Source organism: Neofelis nebulosa, chromosome 3, assembly GCF_028018385.1.
Source record: "Neofelis nebulosa isolate mNeoNeb1 chromosome 3, mNeoNeb1.pri, whole genome shotgun sequence".
Taxonomy (NCBI): Eukaryota; Metazoa; Chordata; class Mammalia; order Carnivora; family Felidae; genus Neofelis; species Neofelis nebulosa.
The window spans coordinates 61,235,899-61,257,155 of record NC_080784.1 but is presented as its reverse complement, the minus strand read 5'-3'; the positions used below and the strand labels follow the sequence as shown (position 1 = coordinate 61,257,155).

At 38.8% G+C, this 21,257-nt stretch overlaps 1 protein-coding gene across 3 annotated transcripts in view; it reads left to right on the top strand.

Moving 5' to 3' along the window:
- The window catches only part of PALLD (palladin, cytoskeletal associated protein), a 408,233-nt gene that overhangs the window by 9,840 nt on the left and 377,136 nt on the right, over positions 1 to 21,257 (top strand). For all 3 annotated transcript variants that reach the window (XM_058720931.1, XM_058720930.1, XM_058720932.1), the window contains exon 2: positions 9,849 to 10,840. In XM_058720931.1, the coding sequence (XP_058576914.1) occupies positions 9,930 to 10,840 (911 nt within the window). In that variant the 5' untranslated portion in view covers positions 9,849 to 9,929. The remainder of the gene's footprint in view (positions 1 to 9,848; positions 10,841 to 21,257) is intronic.

Genomic DNA, 21,257 nt, shown 5'->3' with positions numbered 1-21,257 from the left:
GGTTTTCACTTAATTATCACCAAAACTCAGCAAGTCTCAAAACACATGTTATTCATAGTTTCTAAACTTGTCTCTCTTTCTCTTTTCTTCAATTTCTGTATATTCATATATGTTGTGAATCATACATATTTATATTTATATTCAGGAACTCAAAAGTAAATACTTTTGCAAATACTAAGTTAGTAAGGCCAAGACAACTTAAGATGATAAAATGGCTTGTGTTAGGATGAGTGATGTACATACCAAATTTAAAATGTTCAATGAAAACTTACATGAGTGCTCTATATTTCATAGATCAAGAGTCCAGCAGAATTCAAATGCTTAACTTAGGAAGAAGTTGTAAGCCATAAAATTATATTTAGAAATAATCCATAAATTAAGCAGCATAAAATTCTTCAGAATGGATGAAATATGCACAGGGATTGAACAAAATAGGCGACCATGGAAGTTTATAATGGAAAGCAATATTTGCTTGGGAGAAGTCAAGATGCTGATAAGCTGTCCACTGAAGTTCAAGGTGGAAGGACATCTATAATGCCTCATAGCATTTGCTGACCTTCCTAAACTTTGCTTCACCAAATATTTGCTTAAGTCTGGCGTCATGCGTAAATGTCAAAGCTCACCTGGAAGACTTTACCTTCAGAACGCCATGAGGATACCTGCAGCTGCCTGCATGGTACAATCTGAGAGAACTTAAAGCACCATTAGCCTGAGAGTGTCCTCCTCCTGTGACTGTCACCACCCTCCCACTAATAGCATGCCTTCCAAAAGAGCCATGGGCAGGGTGCCTGGGTGGCTCAGTTGGTTGAGCGTCAGACTTTAAGTCAGGTTGACCTCAGTTTGTGAGTTCAAGCACCCCCTAGGCTCACTGTTTGGTGCAGAGCCTGCTTCAGATATTCTGTCCCCCTTTCTCTCTGCCCTTCCCCTGCTAGTGCTCCCACTCCCCCTCAAAACTAAATAAAACATTAAAAAAGATAAAATAAAACAGTAATGGTCTGCAAATACCAATATTAACATACAAATATGCATTTTATTTTAATTTTATTTTGTTTTAGTTTTTTTTTTTCATTTGTACCTTAACAACTTGCAAGATAATTTGAGGCTGTATACAATAAAAGCACAGTGCAACCGCCCAAAAGCAATTAAAAGATTTAAGATAAATCAAATATAAAAAATTCAGAATCTGACACTTTCTCAGTTTCCTACTTCTGCCTTTTCTCCTATTAGAATGTTAGCTCCTTAGGGCAGAGAATTCTGTCTTACAGCTGTGTCCCAGCCTGTAGAAGTGCCTAACACAGCGGGCACACAGCAAAGATGCTGACTGAATAAGTCAACAGAGAAAGTGTAAAAAAAAAAAAAAAAAAATTGGGAGAGGGGTCTAAAAAGATTTGTATTTCTGTGATTCAAAATTTAACTCTGAGCTTGCTAGCATCATGCCAAAGAGCATTATCAAGGGTTACAGAATCCTCTTTGTCTAGTAGTAAGAATGCCAAAAAACAAAAGAAATGTTTTTCTGGTTCTGAATTTTTTCATGAGAAACTTTCTTGGCCAGTACTGAGAAACACAAAAACCAATGTCTTTAGAGACAAGGTTTTTATTTTGCAGTGTCAGACCTCTTACTGTCTTGTATTGGTGAAACGAGCATGTTGTGTGTGTTTTATATTTTTACATTAACAGCTATTTACAGATAGCATGGATTACTTTATCAAGTTCTTACTAGAAAACAGAGCCCAGGGCGTGAGTAACTATGGGTAAGACAGGTGAAACAGCTGGGTAAAAAGAACAATGTTTCACTGAGGACAGCTGGTCCCAGAGAAATCCTGCAGTGGGACCTGGATGGCTGAGAGCAAGGGGAGAGAATGAAACATTTCTGCCTCCTGTCTTCGTTCACATGGCTCTGTCTCCCATCAAATCCTAGGAAGGGTTCAATCCATGTCTCAAGTACCAAGTATTTCTTGGTTTCTCTTCGTCATCTGCCATGACCCAGACACTGTGCCAAGCATTCGCCATTCAAAGACTGTCAGTTACATCTCTCCTTTCAAGGTGTTCACAGTCTAATGGACAAAGGGTTCTCTAACTCATATTAATAACTCAATAAGATGAATGTTAAAATACTATGCAAAGTGTCACGTTTGGGAGAAAAAAGTACACGGACTGGGGAATCCGAAAGCACCAAAAACAAGTGAAATAATCAAGTTTTTAAGGACAAACTGGAGTTTGAAACAGGAAAACAGAAAGGAAGCATGTGCAAAACACGAAGACATGACAGAACGTGGAATTTTCAAAGAATAGCACATAAAGCAGTAGGGCATGATTGCAGCATGTGTCAGTATGAAGATAGAGGTTGAGGCTGGAGAGTTTCCCTCAGGGCAGGCTGTCTGGAAGCCCACAGATAAACTGCATGTCACGTTTTGGACCTTCTCTTATCCAGTGGAGCTTGTACCATTGGAAAACAGATACCAAAAGAATGACATGGCCAAATTTGTAAACATGTTCTCTCCCACCATCTTCGATCTCTTACTGCAGTATGCTTAAACTATGTTTAATAACAATTATCATGGTTCTCCTTGTATTTGAGTTATTTTTTACTCTTGTCTTATCCCTCTAATCTCTCCTATTAGATTACAAAAACATTAAAGGAGAGAAACTATGCCTGGTTCATCTCTGCCCTCCTTGAAACTTCCCTGGAACATACTAAGTGATAAATAAACAGCATTCAATTGATTTCACGTTCAAGTTACCTTTCCAGGAAAGGGAGGTGGAAGAAAGGAAGAGTAATTATAAAATGCGCAGGGCTAGCAAAGAGCCATTTTCTCTCAAAGGGAAGAAGCTAGAACTATAAAAATTCCAAGATATTAGGAAATAGCTGTGGCATATGAGAGCGTTAAGGGAAGTAACAATTAAAATAAATTATTAATGATGGTTGAAGAATATATGAAAGAGAAAAAGATGAAGAGAAGAATTTCCAAGCAATTCAAATTCCAGAAGAGGATAGAGGCGGCAGGCAGGGAAGAATTAAAGATGTAGGAGAATACCTTATTCCTCAAAATTTCAATATCTTTCAATTCTCTTTGCTAAATTGGGACTTGTTAAGGTTTTTGGCATTCATCTCACTTCTTTATTCATTAAAGACAGTATAATTAGTTCTCTTCAGTGTATTTCATGTTCTGTATCTATCACACCAGCAGAGAATTACCGAAAACACCGTTTGAAATAAAACATAAAATCTGAGGGAAATAATGGAGATGTTTGCAGTTGTATTTCTTTTGATTACAATCTTTTAATTTTGGGGTGTGGACTGACATGAAAATCTCTGAAGCATGATTTCCCAGTGAGTTTGGGCCACCTGGAAACCTCCCTTGTTCATCCGCATTCAATGAGCATTTTCCCTAGACCCTGTGCATGTTCTAGCAGCAGTAACTGGGTTGCAAATTAAACCCAAACCATGTATGCCATAGAGCTATTATCTTCTTTTTCACTGTGCAAGCAGTTTTTAAGCTACACCTAATCCTGACAACTGGATCCTGTCAGATGGCGCCTCTTTAAAACCAAAATATAAGTTAATAAGCAGGTGATTTAATCTGCCTCCAGCAAACACTCCCTATTTGAAAAAAGGAACTAAAAAGTGTTTCAGCATTCATAAGTTTCCTTTAAACTATCTCATATAATTTTTTATGAAGGCTTAAAATTTATCCTATCATGTTCACTTTGCACTAAGTATAATTAAATTAATGGCAGAACTCTGATATTAGCAGAAATAGCAGAAAACTGATCCAGTTTTATTAGTCTGATAATATTGCTTAGGATTCTTGGTTGTGAAACTATAATATATTGGTAGGAAAGTGTATGGTTAAGATAATGAGCTCTAAAGTCATTGTCTGGGTTTGAATCTTGGCTCTCCTAGTCACATTTTCTGACTCGGTTTCCTTCTTTATAAACTGGGGCCTATTGTGGGAATTTTAAATGAAATAATCTACATAATGGTTCTTGAGGCAATTCCTACCTATGGTGAGCCATACATTGTTAGCCATTATCATTATCATGATTAGTATTATTAGTGCTTAAGCTAGATGAATTTATTAGGTAGCTGATTTTCTATAGCGGGAGTTGGCAAACTTTTCCTGGTAAAGTCTGCATAAATATTTTAGGTTTTGTCAATCATAAAGACTACTAAACTCTTGCATTTTTCCACAAAAACAGTCAAAAACAGTCAGGTGGCCACACTCTAAATGCAGTCGGAAGTCAAAAGGCTGTGACTCTGAAATGATCAACTCAGACATTTCACTATCTCAATACATCTTTCCAGATCTTCACTCAGTCATTCATACTACATCTTTCTTTTGCTTTCATTGGGCCTTCAGTCCCTTAATCTCTTTATGATCAAACTCCTACCCATGAATCCCAATCCAGCATAGACTTTAGAATCCACCCCTATCTTGCTGATATTCTCAACAACCTTGTCCATTTTCTTTCCATCCTACCTGTGCCTCAGAACCTGGAGCATCTTACTTGCACAGTTTCACCTGGACTGCTGAGCTCCAGTGAAGAGAAGTGAGCAATCACACTGATTAATGACATTATAATACATCACATTTAACTTCAACTAAACCCTCACCACTGCCCATAAATCTTTCTTAAGGAAATTTTTCCCTTTCTCTACAACAGCTATTTCAAATCATCTCCCGTCCTTATAAACTTCCAAATCCTCAGAAGTCTCAAGCTAGGAACTCTCCTTTCTTTCAGTTATACATGTATCAAGATTCCCCCTGGTCCTTTCTTCCTCTCTCTCTCCCTCCCCCTTTCTCTCTCTCTCTCTCTCTCTCTCTCTCTCTCTCCAACACACACACACACACACACACACACACACACACACACACTTTAATTACTCCATTACTTCTCTCCTTTGACAATGGAAGAACAATGTTCCCTTCCAACCTGAAGTCATTTGTACTATAATAACCCATTTCATCTCACATCCTGGAAGACCTGGTCTATACATCATCCCCACTTTTTTACATGGTTCTTCTGCTTCTCCCTCTCCATTGGCTAATTCCATTAGCACTGAAACACATATCTGTGCCACATCCTAAACAAATAAACCCATTAGATTTCATACTTTTGTCCACCTACTACCCCTATCTGTCCTCCCTTCTATAAACTTCTTAGAATAGTCTGTAGCACTTGCAATCTATACTTCTTTTCATTCCATAATTTCTCAATGTATCTGGAATCTGGCTTATATCTCTGTCACATACATCAAAACTGCTGTGGCCAATGGTTCTAAATGTTCCCAGTTGCTAAGTCAGAAGGAAAAAAGGAGCTCCTTTGTGAGATTCCTTGCCTAGCTTCCCTAACAACTGTCTCCTGGTTTCCCCCCAACTCTCTGGAGGATTGTTTCCTTTTCTCTCTCTTTCTTCCTTGACCTTATCCACTCCCATGTCTTATAGTGCCACCCTTAGCTAATACTTCCCAATCTAGTTTTGTTCTCTTCTCTCACATACCAGTATCTCACCTTGCCTTCCACACAATACCAGAGTTCCCAGTTGCAAAAGGTGCAAATCAAAATTAAAGTTTTTTTTCCTCAAAACGTCCCCCATTTTGTCATGCTAAGTTAGTGGCATCACCCATCCCATTGTTTGAATAAGAAATCTATAATCTTGTCTCTGGTATTTAGTCAATCACACGTTTCTGTTCTATCTTCTTTCTATCGCTTCAGTCCACTGTTTTTCTTCCCAATGTCACTTATTTTGACTTCTGTCATGTTTTTTATCTACTATCACTCATATTCCTTAGTGGCAAGTGACAGAAATATTCTTTGGTCAATTTGAGTGCAAAGCGAATGATTGATAGGAGCTACGGCAATTCACAGAATGAGGCCCAGAGTGGTATTCTGGAGGGAAGACCACAAGGCCAGAAAAAGGTTCACGTGTGGCTACCACTGCTGTCACAGCTGACTGGTCCACACTTCAGCTCCACCTCCAGCCCTCTGCACAGCCACCACGGCTGCCCCTCCGTACTCCATGCTGCTGCATCCATTACCACTGCCAGAAGCTAGAGTGTTTTCTCCATGGAACCTGCCTCAAAGTCCAAGATGGACGCATGTAATTGCCATGTGCCAAGACTTGTACCCAGGCTCCAAGGGGCTGGGAAAGCAAATATTTGGAGGTTTCACATTCCATTATGGTAAGTGAGCTTACTTTCTCACGGAGGCTCAGAATATGAGGAATTATCCAAAACTAAAAAGGAGGTTCAGATGATGAGTGCCAAAGTTAAAGCAATGAGAAATGTACATAACTCTGAGAATAGGACAAAAGCCTTCTCAATGACTTCCTTCTTTCAACTTGCCTTCCTCTTCCCCTGAGTCAGTCATCAAGTCAGGCTACCATGAGTTATCTCTCTAAAATGCAACTCTGGTGATGTTTCCCACATACTTAGTCTTCTGTGTCTTTTAACCACACCAAAGATGGAATTCAAGTTCTTCACATGGTTTCAGGCCCTCTAACCCCACTCCTGCTTTTTAAATTTGTCTCTGGTGATACCTCCCCTCTCCAGATAGATTTCTGTTTCACTGGAGCTGAGTCACCTGAGTCTGCCATACTCTCCCTGGGATCCAAGACTTTGTATATGCTTCTGCCGCTGCCCTCTTTACCTGCCTAACTCTTTCGTGCCCTTTACATATTATCCAATAGTCTTCATCTTCTGTAAAACTTGTCTTGGTCCTAATCCTATTATTCCTTCTAGGTGCTAACATAGCACTTTGTTCTTCTCTCATCATGGCACTTGATACACTAAATTATATATGCTTATGACTTATTTGTATCCCTCATGGACTAAGTTCCATGAAGGCAGAAACCCATATTGTTCAAAATCACATTTCCCCATCTCTCTCACACTGAGTTCAATATAAAATATTAATTTCTCCAAGGCCAAAAACAAATAAACAGACCAATAGCTTCTCTTGCAAAGAAAAATAAAATTTGCAAGAAATGGAAATAGGGGGACCCCTGGGTGACTTAGTCAGGTAAGCATCGACTCTTGATTTCAGTTCTGGTCATGATCTCATGGTTCATGAGATCAAGCCTTGCGTTGAGCTCTATGCTGACAACATGGAGCCTGCTTGGAATTCTCTCTCTCCCTCTCTCTCCCTTCTCCCTTTCTCTCTCTTCCTCAAAAAATAAACTTTAAAAAAAAGAAAGAAATGGAAATGTGGTGTTTTGCCTTCAGTATACTTTTGGCCCAAGCATATCTCTTCCAGTTTTCATGTCTCTTCTGGGCCAATGTTGCCTGATGACTTGAACCCTCACACAATTTAAGAGTTGGCCCCTATGTTGGCTGCTCCTAAATCATCTACCAGTTCGTGGGTTCAAGCCCTGACAACTCAGAGCCTGGAGCCTGCTTTGGATTCTGTGTCTCCCTCTCTTTCTCTGCCTCTCCCCTGCTCATGTTCTGTTTCTCTCTGTCTCTCAAAAATGAATAAAAATGTGGGGCGCCTGGGTGGCTCAGTCGGTTAAGCGTCCGACTTCGGCCCGGGTCACGATCTCGCGGTCCGTGAGTTCGAGCCCCGCGTCGGGCTCTGCGCTGATGGCTCAGAGCCTGGAGCCTGCTTCCGATTCTGTCTCCCTCTCTCTCTGCCCCTCCCCCGTTCATGCTCTGTCTCTCTCTGTCTCAAAAATAAATAAACGTTAAAAAAAAAATTTAAAAAAAAAGAATAAAAATTGTTAAAAAAATTTAAAGAACTGGTAAGGAATCAGAATGATTCCATTCTGGAGCACAGACAGGACAAATAAATTCATGTTATAAGGACATTATAATGTCTTTATATCAAGTGACAAGACCACTCTAATGGATTTGTAAGATTTACTAGGAGAATAGAGGGTAATATATCTTAGTAGGTACACTAGGACTAGAATGTGGAGAATCTCATGATGCCCACAAAACAGAGTAACTTTCCAAGAGGACATCTAAGACACAAGTACAAATTTAGACTAAAGAAGATGTCATAGGTTAATATTGAGCTTTAAAATCTGATTACATATCTTCTGTTGAATTGATAGATTCTATGAATCCCTGCATCCTATGTGATGGTAAATCTTCAAGGTAGATTTATGGAATGCCTCTACATAATGCTCTTTGAGATTAGAGACTTTTAGGGGTCAAAAATGCAAGCTGGCTCTTTTTTGGTCATAGGAGAGAAAAGAACATTTCACTTAATCAAACAAAATCTCATCACTCTAAGCAGAATCCCTAGGTGGGAAACTGCTTCTGGATAAGCAACTCAGTTCTGTCCTCATGAAGCCCACTTACCTTATGGAGAATGAATGTCTAAGTTTACGCCTGACCTAACCTATAAAGTTGAGTTTTACCACATCCAAGAAGCTTCCTTTATTAACTCCTAGACTCACTCTTGAGGCAAAATTCCCTTCTGAAGTTTTCCAGATCTTCCCTCTATCATTCTATGAACAATATACAGAAAAAGAATAGCATACTTAGAGTAACAGGAGAGGCATTGCTTCATAATATTTAGCTCAAAATGCAGTGGAATTTCAATTCTTGCCCAATTATTTTGCAGATAATGAAACTAGTGGTGGTATTTCCATACAATGAAAATGGAAATGCTGGTGGTGTTTCCATATAAATGTCCTATGCAAGGCACAAAGTACTCTCATATATCCTTAATAGGTTAAGTTAGGCACTCATAGCAATGAAGCTCTTTTCACTTTCCTTTGACACCCTGTCCAAATTTTATATTATTTGTTTAATATCTTTTCCACCTCCCTGCTTTCACAACTTCACGTGACTTTTAACTCCTTCAACATAAGGACTATGTCCTTAGTCTGGATCAAGAGTCAGAAAACTTTAGCCCCTAGGCCAAATCCATCCTACCATTATTTCTGTATGGCCTTCAAACTAACAATGTTTTTTAATATATTTTTTAACTGTTGAAAAAAATCAAATTCGAAAGAAAAACAATATTTTTGATATGTAAAACTTATATAAAATTCAAATACCACACCGGTGTCCATAAATAAAGTTTTGTTGGCACACAGCCATGCTTATTCATTTATGTATTGCCTATGGTTGGTCTCATGCTGCCATGCAAATTTGAATAATTACAACAGAGACAGGACAGTTCACCAAGTCAAAAGTATTTACATCTGGCCCTTTACAAAACATTTTGTGTCTCCATTCTAGAACATAACTATACCTCTAGCACCTGAAACTCAGCAAGTGATTATTAACTATGTCTTGAAATAACTGTTGAATGAATAAACATGAATGCACACAGGTGGACACAAGGAAAAAGTGAACCAGTAAGATTTCAAATATTTCACTGAAAACTGAAAACAAATAAGAGTTGGAATCAAAATGTATTTGTGGTTTATGGTGAGATAAGCAGAATCAGATTTACTAAAATATCAACAAGCTACTAATCTCATACATTAATGAAATTAGAGCTTTAATGAGGTGCGTAGTGGCAGGGGGAGACAGAAAAGAAGGAGGCTCTGAGAAGTGCAGAGTGCCCTACTACACTCTTTAGTCTCTACTGCAGATATTTTCTTTTTGAATTATTCGTCGCTGGTTAGTGAGACACTTAATATTCACTCACAAAGAAAATATTAAATTAAAATGATAAATTATAAACACAAGTATACTTGATGTTTCTTCCAACTGAAAGGATAGAGAAAAATGATTTTTACAAAAGTGTATTTTTCACTTTCATGTTAGTGTTATAATAGACGCACACGTGAGCGTTTGCGCGTGCGTGCACACGCGCGCGCGCACACACACACACACACACACACACACCCAATACTACTAATGGCAATTCTGTCGGTGTTGTTTTTCAGAACACAAGAAGTAAACTGGTTTCCAGTGCCCCTGGCCTTCCTGTTAAGAGCAGACAAAGAGTGTATGAAGACTATTCAACTATGTCAGAGACTTCCTCTCATGACTCCTTCTATGATTCCCTATCAGACATGCAGGAAGAAAGCAAGAATGCTGACTTTTTCCCTGGGCTATCTGCTTTTCTCAGCCAGGAAGAGATAAATAAGAGTCTTGACCTGGCCCGGAGATCTATCGCCAACTCCGAAACAGAAGATTTTGACTCAGAAAAGGAGATCTTGCAGATTTTCAACACCTCTCCTGTAAGCCTCTGTGAAAACCCTTCCCATAAGGAGACCAAGTTTGGTGAGTCAACCTCCTCAGGAAGACCTCATGATAATAGGTCAACACCTGTCCAGCCTCTGCCTGAACAAACCGCCCCTATCTCTTCACCTGCTTCAAAGAGGAAACCTGCCATATCACCCCTGCTTGCCAGCCCCAGCTATATCCGGAGCCTCCGAAAGTCTGGAAAACGTGGTGCAAAAACTCCCAACCCAAGTGTAAAGCCCAAACCAGCATATCAAAGTAAGACTGGCCCCCAGAGCCAGCTATGTGACAAGGCGGCTAATTTCATTGAGGAGCTGACGTCCATATTTAGAGAAGCAGCAAAGCCGAGAAATAGAAGCCCAAATGGGGAGTCCTCATCACCAGACAGTGGGTACTTGTCTCCTAAAAATCAGCCATCAGCCCTGATGGGTGCCTCAGCCAGCCAGAGCCCCACTGGAGACCAACAGGAGATGGAAGCAGAGGTCAAGTTGCCCGAAGCCAGGCATCGTTACCAGAAAGACCAGAACAAGGCAGTGCCATGCAATAACATGCCTCACCCACAGCCTCAGAATGCACTCCGCTTGCCCTCAGCTCCAAGATTCATCCAGAAGCTTCGGAGCCAAGAAGTGGCAGAAGGAAGTAAAGTTTACTTGGAGTGTAGAGTCACCGGAAACCCAACTCCTCGGGTCAGGTAAGAACGTTTTTATTATGAAGATCAAATGATCTGTGTTGACTTTTGGTTTGACTTTAATGTGGAATGAGATTTCCTGGATAGTTAGCCCTCTGGAACCTGAAGTCGTGTTTTCAAACAGCTGCAGGGCAAAAGCATCCTAGAATCGCAAATAGTAGCTTTGCCAGTTATCACGGGTGGAATGTATCTGTTGTCATGAACCATGTGCTACTAAAGGTAAGGCAAAGGACTGGACAGGCATAGAGGGGCACAAATGTCCTGTTAAACAGGACTCCAGAATTAATAGCATCCAAGGAAACTTAAAATGTGCAACTCATGTATTCAAAGCACTGTGAAAGTGTGTGCATAATTTGAATACGAGTTGCTGAAGATGGTTGAAAGTGTGGCTAAAACTAGAAGTTGTCTGGCTGCATAGAGATGAAAGGCACAGGTGTGCAGTGGCCAACCACAAGGTTAACCCTCAACTCTATAAACTGACCTAAGGCATGGGCTAAGGGGCCACATATTCACTTTTAAAAAAAGCACCCCCAACGCACCTTCAATGTAACGCAACCAAGGAAACAAAGAAAGATAAAGCCAACTGAAAACAATGCAGGTGTGATGTTTATACACAGGCTCCGGCCACTACAGCATGGCTGTAGCAAAAAGGTCACTATCCGACGAGTGTGTGGTTGGTTGGAGGCAATATACACTTACGTCACCATGACCATTCTAATTTCTGTTAAGTTCTTCCTCCTTCACTGCCGAGTTCGTACTTTCTGTGCAAAGAGGTTAAGAGGAGTGACTCTGGAGTCAGACTGCAGGGTTTCCAACCATGGCTCCACCTTTTATCAATTGTGTCACCTAGGCAAGTTACTTTGTCATTTAGTTTCTTCATCTGTGAGATGGGAATTAAACCAATACCTCCCTCCTTCTATTTTATGAGGACGACATCACACGTGTGAAAAAATAAAACTGTGCCTTGCGTCTAGTGACGGCTGCATTAGTATTATCTATTATTTTTATTGTTTCTCATGTCTTAATTTCATATGCCAAAGTGAAAATAACATTTCAAGTTGGATTGCACTACAAAAATAAGCCATTCATTCATTTACTTTGAAAGTTTTGCTGTTATGAAGAGTGTTTTACCTAGATTATGTAAATATTAAACAGTAAATTTGACGTTGTGAAATTTGGACAAACAGTAAAGTAGATCTCATCCGCTAAAATTGTAACGCTGGTACATTCTTATCAATATAGCATTTCACAAGCCGCAGACTTGGCCTCTTACCCTACATCCACTAGTACACACTTAGCGAGAGTTGGTTTCTTGGGTTGACAGGGTATTGCTCACAAACATGAAGTAAGCATTAGCATTACTGGCTAAAACGTGGTGTAATTAAAGGCAGGGAATTTTTTTCCAACCAATTTGTTCAACTAATTCTTCTTGAGTCACCCTTTACAGTAATTTTACAATATTGCTCTTAGAAACTGACAGCAGGGGGCAGTAAAAAACTTCTTAATGGGTTCCTTTCATTACGTGATCCTAAATTCTGCATTTATGTATATTTCCCACAAAGAATTTTCCTTATCATTTTGCCTATGATGGAAATGAAATCGTGTGATTCTTTTGGATTCTATTTGGGTTGTTTTTAATCTACTAATCTTGGGACAAATAATTCTGCAGGAGAAATACTTTCACAAGTCCTTCAAAACAGATCCACAGGTTTTCAAACTACATATGACTCCACTCACATTTGCCTTACCAAAACAAGCCCCTTTCAGACGTATTATCGTGGCAAGTAGACTTACCACACCCTGTCAAAAATGACAAAAAACAATCTATTTAACATTAAAGGATTAATTTAGGTGAGCAGACCATAATTACTATATTAAAGTTCATTGAACTATTTAATAATTTGGAGGACATCAAATTCATGCTTCTGTCTCCTTTTTGCTGGGGGTGGGGGTAGGCTGTGTGCAGGGGGAGCATTAATTTAGCTAGTAACCACAGAATTATTAACTAGTTTTCCCTTGTCATCTCCTGGTCTACCAAAGTCCATGCCCAATGCCGATTAGACATTACAAATTATGCCCTTTTAGAGTAATTAAGTCCTTGATGAAATGCTCCATTGTTTAAAGTTAGCTGGTCTTTTTTATATCCTTTTGGAGCTTTTGTTTGTTTTGTTCTGTATTTTGAGAGGGGAGTGTACATGGGTGCTGGATTTTCTTAATTTCTGTTCCAAAGATCTTGGTACTCTCTTCCATGCATTTGTCAGTATACCAAATGCCTAGGAACATTGAGTTCCTTTTCCACATGAGACTTGAGGGTCTATAGAAATAACCTTCTTTGAAGGAAATTTCACATGAAGAAGAAAACCTGGGGCACCTGGGTGTCTCAGTCGGTTGGGTGTCTGACTTGATTTTGGCTCAGGTTGGGATCCCAGGGTCTGTAGGATTGATCCTTGCATTGGGCTTAAGATTCTCTCTTTCTCTCTCCATCTGACCCTCTGTCGCTCATTTTCTCTCTCTCTCTCTCTCTCTCTCTCTCTCTCTCTCTCTCTCCTTCTCTCTCTCTTTCTCTCTCTCTCAAATAAAAAATTTGTTTTTAAAAAAGAAGAAAACCTTAAATAAAATATTAATACGCTCTACTGGGGCATTTTAGAACCTGGCTCAGACTCAGTCCAAGTGACTCTAAACCCAGAGACTGCACAGACCTATTGATTGGTCTAAGATCCCAGAAGCAGGTAACAGAACCCATAGAGAGTAAGGGGATGTCAGAGGAACCCAAAGCAAGCAATCAGCAAAGGCCTAACAGGCACTGACTGGTAAGCATGGAGACATTCAGCTGTCGAAAAGTCAGCAACCATACGACAGGTGAGCGCAATGTGGAGCCATTGCCAATGGTAAGGTCCAGACGTACTTCAAAGGAATGCACCACAGGAAAATATGGCAGCAGGTATCAGGATCCAGACACAGGGACAGGAGCCCAGTTAGAAAATTCTACCCTTCAAGAGTTTGGTTAAGGAAGAGGTGAGGCTGCTGCTCCAAAGAACAATAGGACAGTGCAGGAAATAGAGACTCAGGTATGATTAAATGAGGTAGGACTTTAGGGACTAAACTCATGCTGGGTTCAGAATCGGGAAACAAATTGTTACACTGACAAGACTAGGCTACTAAGCTGCTGGCCTGGAGCTTCTTAAATGTGGCCTAAATAGAAACCATTTGGTCTGGGAAACTGGACATAGTGAAACTTGCAGATGTAGATAAAGTGACCCCAACTAAAAAGGAGGCCTGGTGGAAACAGTAGGATTGAAGCCAGACCAGTCATTTCGAGGCTTTTCTACTTCACCCTCCCACAAATATAGCTGGCACAGATACCAGTTATAACCACAAAGAGGACTGAAAAAAAATCTGTTTGCCTTCTTTATTCTTGCAAAGTTCCAACAAAACCTCAACAAAAGAGAAAAACTAATGGAAGAAAAGCTTATGTATAACTGAGGTCATATACAATTTAGATACTACTCAAATTACCCACAAATTATTCGTTAACAACTTGAATTACTACATTAAATAAAATTGAGTCAGAATTCATAAATTTTTGTGATTATGTCCCAGTGGTTCACATTTCTCATGTACTTCTTTACAACAGTATACAGACATCGCCTTGCCTATTCCCTCCTCTCTCCACTTTTGTGAGTTGGTGAAAAATTCATGAAGAATTTTAGCTCAAAAGTACCTCCAGTATTATTAAAATGAGACCTCATATTTTCACTTTATGTTTTTCAAAATATTTTATTATGGCAACCATATATTTCAAACCATTTACATATAAGGGAACTCAGAAAACTAGGAGATTATTTGCCTAGTAACAGAAAAATAGTTAATTAACCATAGAGACCAGACTCCTGTCTTCTGATTCCTAATCAGACACTGAGTGACTCATGAGAAGATTTAGCCACTGTCACTGCTGTTTTGCTTGTTATGTGTGGTTACTGAAAAGCTCCAGAAAAGGACATGAGTGGGGCTACCATCTGGAATTCATATTCCAAATATCTTTAAAGAAAATGATACCCTGATAATTTTCACAATATGTTCTATGTTAAAAAAAAAATAGCCATTCATGGTCATTCTGTTTATTTGCAGTAAGGTAATACTGCAAAGTAAGTCAATCAACATAAACCAAAAAACGTTAGGATGCGGGGGGAAGTAGATATTCTCCATCAAATAACTACAAACAAAACGAATCATTCCCAGTTTCTGAACAGTAGTCCAAACCATCCTCATATTCAAATTGTATTGTGAGGTAACTGTGTACATACTCATAAGGGAGGAAAACACTTTTAAACATCGACTGATTGCAGTGAAAGTGAATCCAGGGGCGCCAGACTGGCTCAATTGGTGAAGCGTTCGACTTCAGCTTAGGTCATGATTTCACGGTTTGTGGGTTCGAACCCCACGTCGGGCTCTGTGCTGACAGCTCAGAGCCTAGAGCCTGCTTCGGATTCTGTGTCTCCCTCTCTTTTTGCCCCTCCCCCACTCGTTCTCCCTCTCTCTCTCTCTCTCTCCTAAAAGTGAATACACATTAAAAACATTTTCTAAAAAAAAAAAAAAAGTGAATCCAGCAGTTGTCCAAACATATCGAATATTCTCAGTACAATTACTCGTATCTCATAAGATGCCTATTCATTCATCATTATTAGCTTAGTAAAGTTTCAATTAATATATGTAATTAAAAGTAATTAAATTCTTTCTTTATAAAATCAAAACCCAGTACCTCCAATGCTTCCAATTAGTTTACATTAGTGAGACTTTGATCATCATCAAAAGCCAAAACAAGAGAATTAACCACATCAAATCTATGCAACGCTGTCTGTAGAAATTTCCATCTCCTCGAAAGAAATTAGAAATAGAAACAAACCACCGATTCACTTTTCTTCCTAAGGACATCAGTATATTCTGGTCATGGATTGCTTTGGCTTGGGAAAGCATGGCAACAGTACCACTAGCCAGTAGGTTATGAATATGCGGTGCTTATTAAGATCCAGATGGCTTAGTTCCAGGCGTATTGTTTGTTTTTGTTAAAGAATATTGTCACAATGCGACACCAGATAATACCATTAGATTATCAGTATGAAAAACTGACCATACAAGTGTTGTTACAGCAACATGAAATGTAAATAGATACGCAAAATTTGGAGAACAATTTTGTGATACACGATAAGGTTGAAGATGTACATAGCCGAAACTTCTATCTAATAACCGATTGCCTACTTGATACATCTGCTTGGATATCTAATAGGTTTATTAAATTTAATATATCCAAAACTGAACTTCTGGTTATTCTCCAAAAACCTTCTCTTTCTAAATCTTCTCCATGTCAACAAGTGACAAACCTCTTTCCAGCTGTTCGAGGGAAAAACCTTAGAGTCATCCTTGGCTCCTCTCTTACTCACATCTCACATCATCCAATGCATCCAGCAAATCCAGTTGGCTCAACCGTTGATATAGAATCTAGAATCAGACCACCTCACACCACCTGCACTAATCAGGCTGTCATCATTAGCTGGTCGAAGCCACCATCATCTTCCCCTAAGGTATTTGTATTACCTCTTTGATCTGTCTGCTTGTTTCCATCCTTACTCATTACAGTCTATACAGCACCTAGCATGACTCTTTTTAATAAAACTATGATCAATAACGCAAAGCTTTCCAGTGCCTTCTCATCTCACCCAGAGTAAAATCTGTAGGCCTTATAAACGTTAATAATTAGGCACCATCTCTCTGATTTCATCCCCTGCTATACTCCTGTTCAGTCGACTCCAGACGCAATGGTGTCCCTACTGTATTCCAATATGCCAGGATGTTCCTGTCTCAGGCCTGTCTCGGGCCTGTGCACATGCTGTTTCCTCTCTGTTCCCTCTATGAAGTTCTCTTCCCTCAGATATATGCAGGATTCGATACTTCATCTCCTTCATATCTCTCCTTAAATTCACCTTCAGAGTATAGCCTTCCATGATTACTCGATGTAAAAGAACAGATCCTGCCCACCTTATTCTCTATTCTGCTCTCTTGTTTTGTTTTTCTCCATAGACCTCATCTGATACACTCTGCATTTTACTTGTTTTTGTCATTGTCCATTTCCCTGAGTAAAATATAAGACCCTTGAATATAGGGACTGCCATCTGATTCTTGTTATTGTGTCCCTAGGGCCTAGAATGGTGCCTGGCACATAACAGATGTTCAATAAATATGTATTGAATAAATGAATTTCACTCCTAGCTATGTATCCGAAAAGAACTTTTGCTCATGTGTATAAGGATACATATATAAGAATGTCCATACCAGCATTGTTTGTTTCAAAATACTGGAAATAACCTAAATATTCATGAAAAAGAAAACAGACACCTCTTTGACACAGTGATTTTATTGCCTTCACATATAGATCCAGAAGTGGGATCACTGGATCATATGGTAGTTATTTTTTTAATTCTTTGAAGAACCTCTATACCATTTTACATGGTGACTATAACTTACATTCCCACCAACGGTATACAAGTTCCCTTTTCTTCACATCCTTACCAGTACTTATTGTTTCTTGTCTTCTTGATAGTAGCCATTTTAAAACAAGCTCTGTGTCCATTGCTATATGAATAAGGAAAACGTGGCACATATATACTAGGGAATATTATTCAACCATAAAAAGGAAGGAAATCCTGTCATTCGCAACAACATGGATGGACCTTGAGGGCATTACCCTAAGTGAAATAAACCAGAGAAAGACAAATACCATATGATCTCATTTACACATTGAATCTTAAAAAAAGGCAGGCTTGCAGAAACAGGGAGTTAAAATGCTGGTTTCCAAGGGCTGGGGGACGGTGGTAATGGGGAGATGTTGGTCAAAGAATACAAACTTCCAGTTAAAAGATAAATAAGTTCTGGGGATCTAACGTATATCACAGTACAGTGAACAATACTGTATTGTATACTTAAAAATTTCTGAAAGACTAGATCTTAAACACTCTTACCACACACATAAAAAAGAACTTATAGGGGCGCCTGGGCGGCTCAGTCGGTTAAGCTGCCGACTTCGGCTCAGGTCACGATCTCACGGTCCGTGAGTTCGGGCCCCGCGTTGGGCTCTGTGCTGACAGCTCAGAGCCTGGAGGCCATTTCAGATTCTGTGTCTCCCTCTCTCTCTGCCCCTCCCCTGTTCATGCTCTGTCTCTCTCTGTCTCAATAATAAATAAACGTTAAAAAAAAAAATTAAAAAAAAAAAGAACTTGTAATCATGTGAGATGACGGATATGTCAACTAATCTTATTGTGGTAATCATTTCACAATATATAGATGTATCAGATCATCACAGTGCACACTTTAGACTTACACAGCGTTATATGTCAATTGTGTCTCAATCAAGTTAGAAAAAAGATAAGAAAATGGCTAAGTTGTGATATATATTCACACAGTGAATGAACTAGTTTCATGAGTCAGTAGGTGTGAAACTCACAAATATAATAGCAATCTAAAAAAAAAAAGCTGCCAAAAAATGGATACAGATTACATGAATAAATTCATCCATATGAAGTTAAATTTGCCAAACAGTACTATTCCAGGCCTGGGGATATCATAAGAGTATAGAGAAATGCATGGGAATAACAAATACTAAATCCAGATAGCAATAATAGTGGAGATAAAGAGGAACGTGATTAGTAAGGGGTGTGTAGAGGGCATCAACTGTGTTTGCAACGTTTCATAGCTTAAGATGGGTAGTAGAGACACAGATGTAAATTGTGCTAATTTTATACTCAATGTGTATCATGTTTGGTAAATGGGAGCAAGCAAAATGGAGTAGAATCCAAAGGAAACAACACCACTTAATTTTATAGTTTCCTGTTTTTCTTTTTCTTCTATCATTTCCCTTTATTTATTTCTAAATCTTTTAATTTTTTTCTTTTTCTGTACATTTGCATTGACTCGGAAAACTAAGTCTTGTATATTTTACAGAGGACGACGTTTCCTAGGACATCAAATTACTATTGAACTAGAAACCAAAAGAGATTAAACAACAGAATAGCACCTTTATTTTCACTGAGATGAAGAAAACCTTATCTCTGATTCCTCCTCACAGGTGATTTCTGTGAGTTAATAAATTAAGGCACTATGACCTATCACGCTATTTTGTCCTCTTGCCTATCGTTTGCATTCTTTCTCAGCCCCTATCTCCATCCCAATATCTACCCACTTGTAATTCCCACTTGAAAAATGAGCTGTACCTCTATGATGCTTTAACTGCCAAAAAACCATCATTAATGCGAATATAGAATCTGCTTCTATAGATCAGTGAGTGAAATAGGATAACTCAGTATCACTGAACCCAGGAAATATTGCCTGTTTTGTGGAATTGTTGTTTACTGATTTGAACATTACAGAGTAACAGCAACTACCTTATTACCTGTTCTTGGTCAACCCATGACGCCATGATGCTGTGATACTCCAATTCTACTGCACATAATGCTGCTCATAGGGATATCTCAAGAAAAAATCAAGAAGCAAGCTTGATATTCACAGCAAGTGTGAAATGTTATTACGGTTATAAATTTGAATTGGTTATAACAGTATTGATATATAGCATGAGGTAGCAGTAGCCAAATCAGACAGCAGCATCTGTTCTAAGAATTGATTCCATCATTTCAAGTTAACATCTCAATGGCTAAGTTTCTGGATTTTATAAGAAAAGCAGTCAATAAACAAACATCAACATAAATTCTCGGAGGAAATAGGGGGAGTCACAGAGAATCCCTTTAGAATTAAAAATAATGCTTGTGCATTTAAAAAAAATGCTATGGAACAAAGAGCAGAAGTTTAGAGGCTGACAATACAGATTCTGAAACAAGAGTGTGAATCTTGCCTCTATCACATATCAGTCCAGTCACCTTGGCAAGTTATTTAACCTTTCTATGCCTCAGTTTCCTTGTTGGCAAAATGAGAATAATAAAAGTACCTACCTCTAGTGTTATGATGAGTGTTAAGTCAATTAACACAAGGAAAGAGTTTAGAACTCTGCCTGCACATAGTAATAGCTTAATAAATACTAAGGTATTGTTATAAAGTAATTATTATTACAAAGTGTTCACCTTTATTGTTTATTGTCTTTGATTTGCTATAAGCTCCCTACACTCTGCCTTCTCAAAAATCTTTGAATCTATTTCCTTTCTTCAAAATCTTCATGCTACAATTCTCTCTTGTACTGCTAAGTATTCCCAGTGGTACAGGGTTTATAGAGAAGGAACACTTCAACTTTATAGACTAACCATAATTTGTAAGGAATACAATATATCTTGAAAGGTGTTTCTGATCCTGTTTGGACCATGAACCTTAGATTTGTATCTCAAGGTCAGAATCAATACCCAGGGTGCCTTGGGGTGTTGGGATATTGTGCCCTGGTCTCTGGCTATTGTCATTTTCTAGTAACTTTTACCTCACTTGGCCTTCTGTTCCTTCACAGCCTCAAAGGATGGGATCAAAGCCAAAGATAAGTCATTTCTTTCCATCTCTACCCCTCCCTCCTACAACTAATTATCTCCCCATCCTCTCTTCCTAAATTTTGAAGCTGTGAAGGTCAGCCTTCTTGTGGACTACCGACAACTTGGAAAGCCTTCTAAAAATCAAGTCTCTGACTATTGTTTTCTTGCTGCATTTAAATTGTTTAGCCATTTTCCTGAGTTAACTTCATGGTTCCTTGTTAAATATTTGCCAAAGCCAATTGAAAGTGGTTCCCCAACACTAACCACTCCCTGTTTTTGTATTCCAATAATTTCAGCAGGAAGAAAACTCTAAAAATAATTTGAGTAACAAATGCAGGCTTTTCCCCCAGCTAGATATATTGGCTTTGGTTTCGTATTTTCTTCCTGCTAAGTATTATACCATACAGCAAAGCTCTCAAAAGGAAAAGAATGTGCTTTTTGGAAGTTTAATTTACTATTATGCAAAATCCTGTGAAACAGTTGTTTTGAAAGAATTTGACTGAAGTTTGGGATGGATACTTTGAGTCAAAACTGCTCAACACCTCAAGTCTTTTCTGTAGAGTTGCTTAAAGTACTTCTGGACTGTTTCTTCATTTTGCCTTAGGGCAGTGCCGCCTCACGGATCACTGAACCTGTTTAGGCGTAATTACAGCAATTCAAGCACTCCACTTCCATGTTGCATTCTTTTGACGGTTAGAAGGAGTTACTTTATAAGTATAAGTGTAGCAAATACAATTATAAGTCTGAAACTTGATGCAGCTGAATCTGCTGACCAAAGTGCAAAATTTTTCTACCAGCTGGCATGTTCAAATGATGTGTAGCAATAGAAAGGATTCTCTCCTATTCAGTTTTAATGTTTTTGAGCCAAGAAATAGGGCCATATTTAATATCTGCTGGAACAGGAGTAA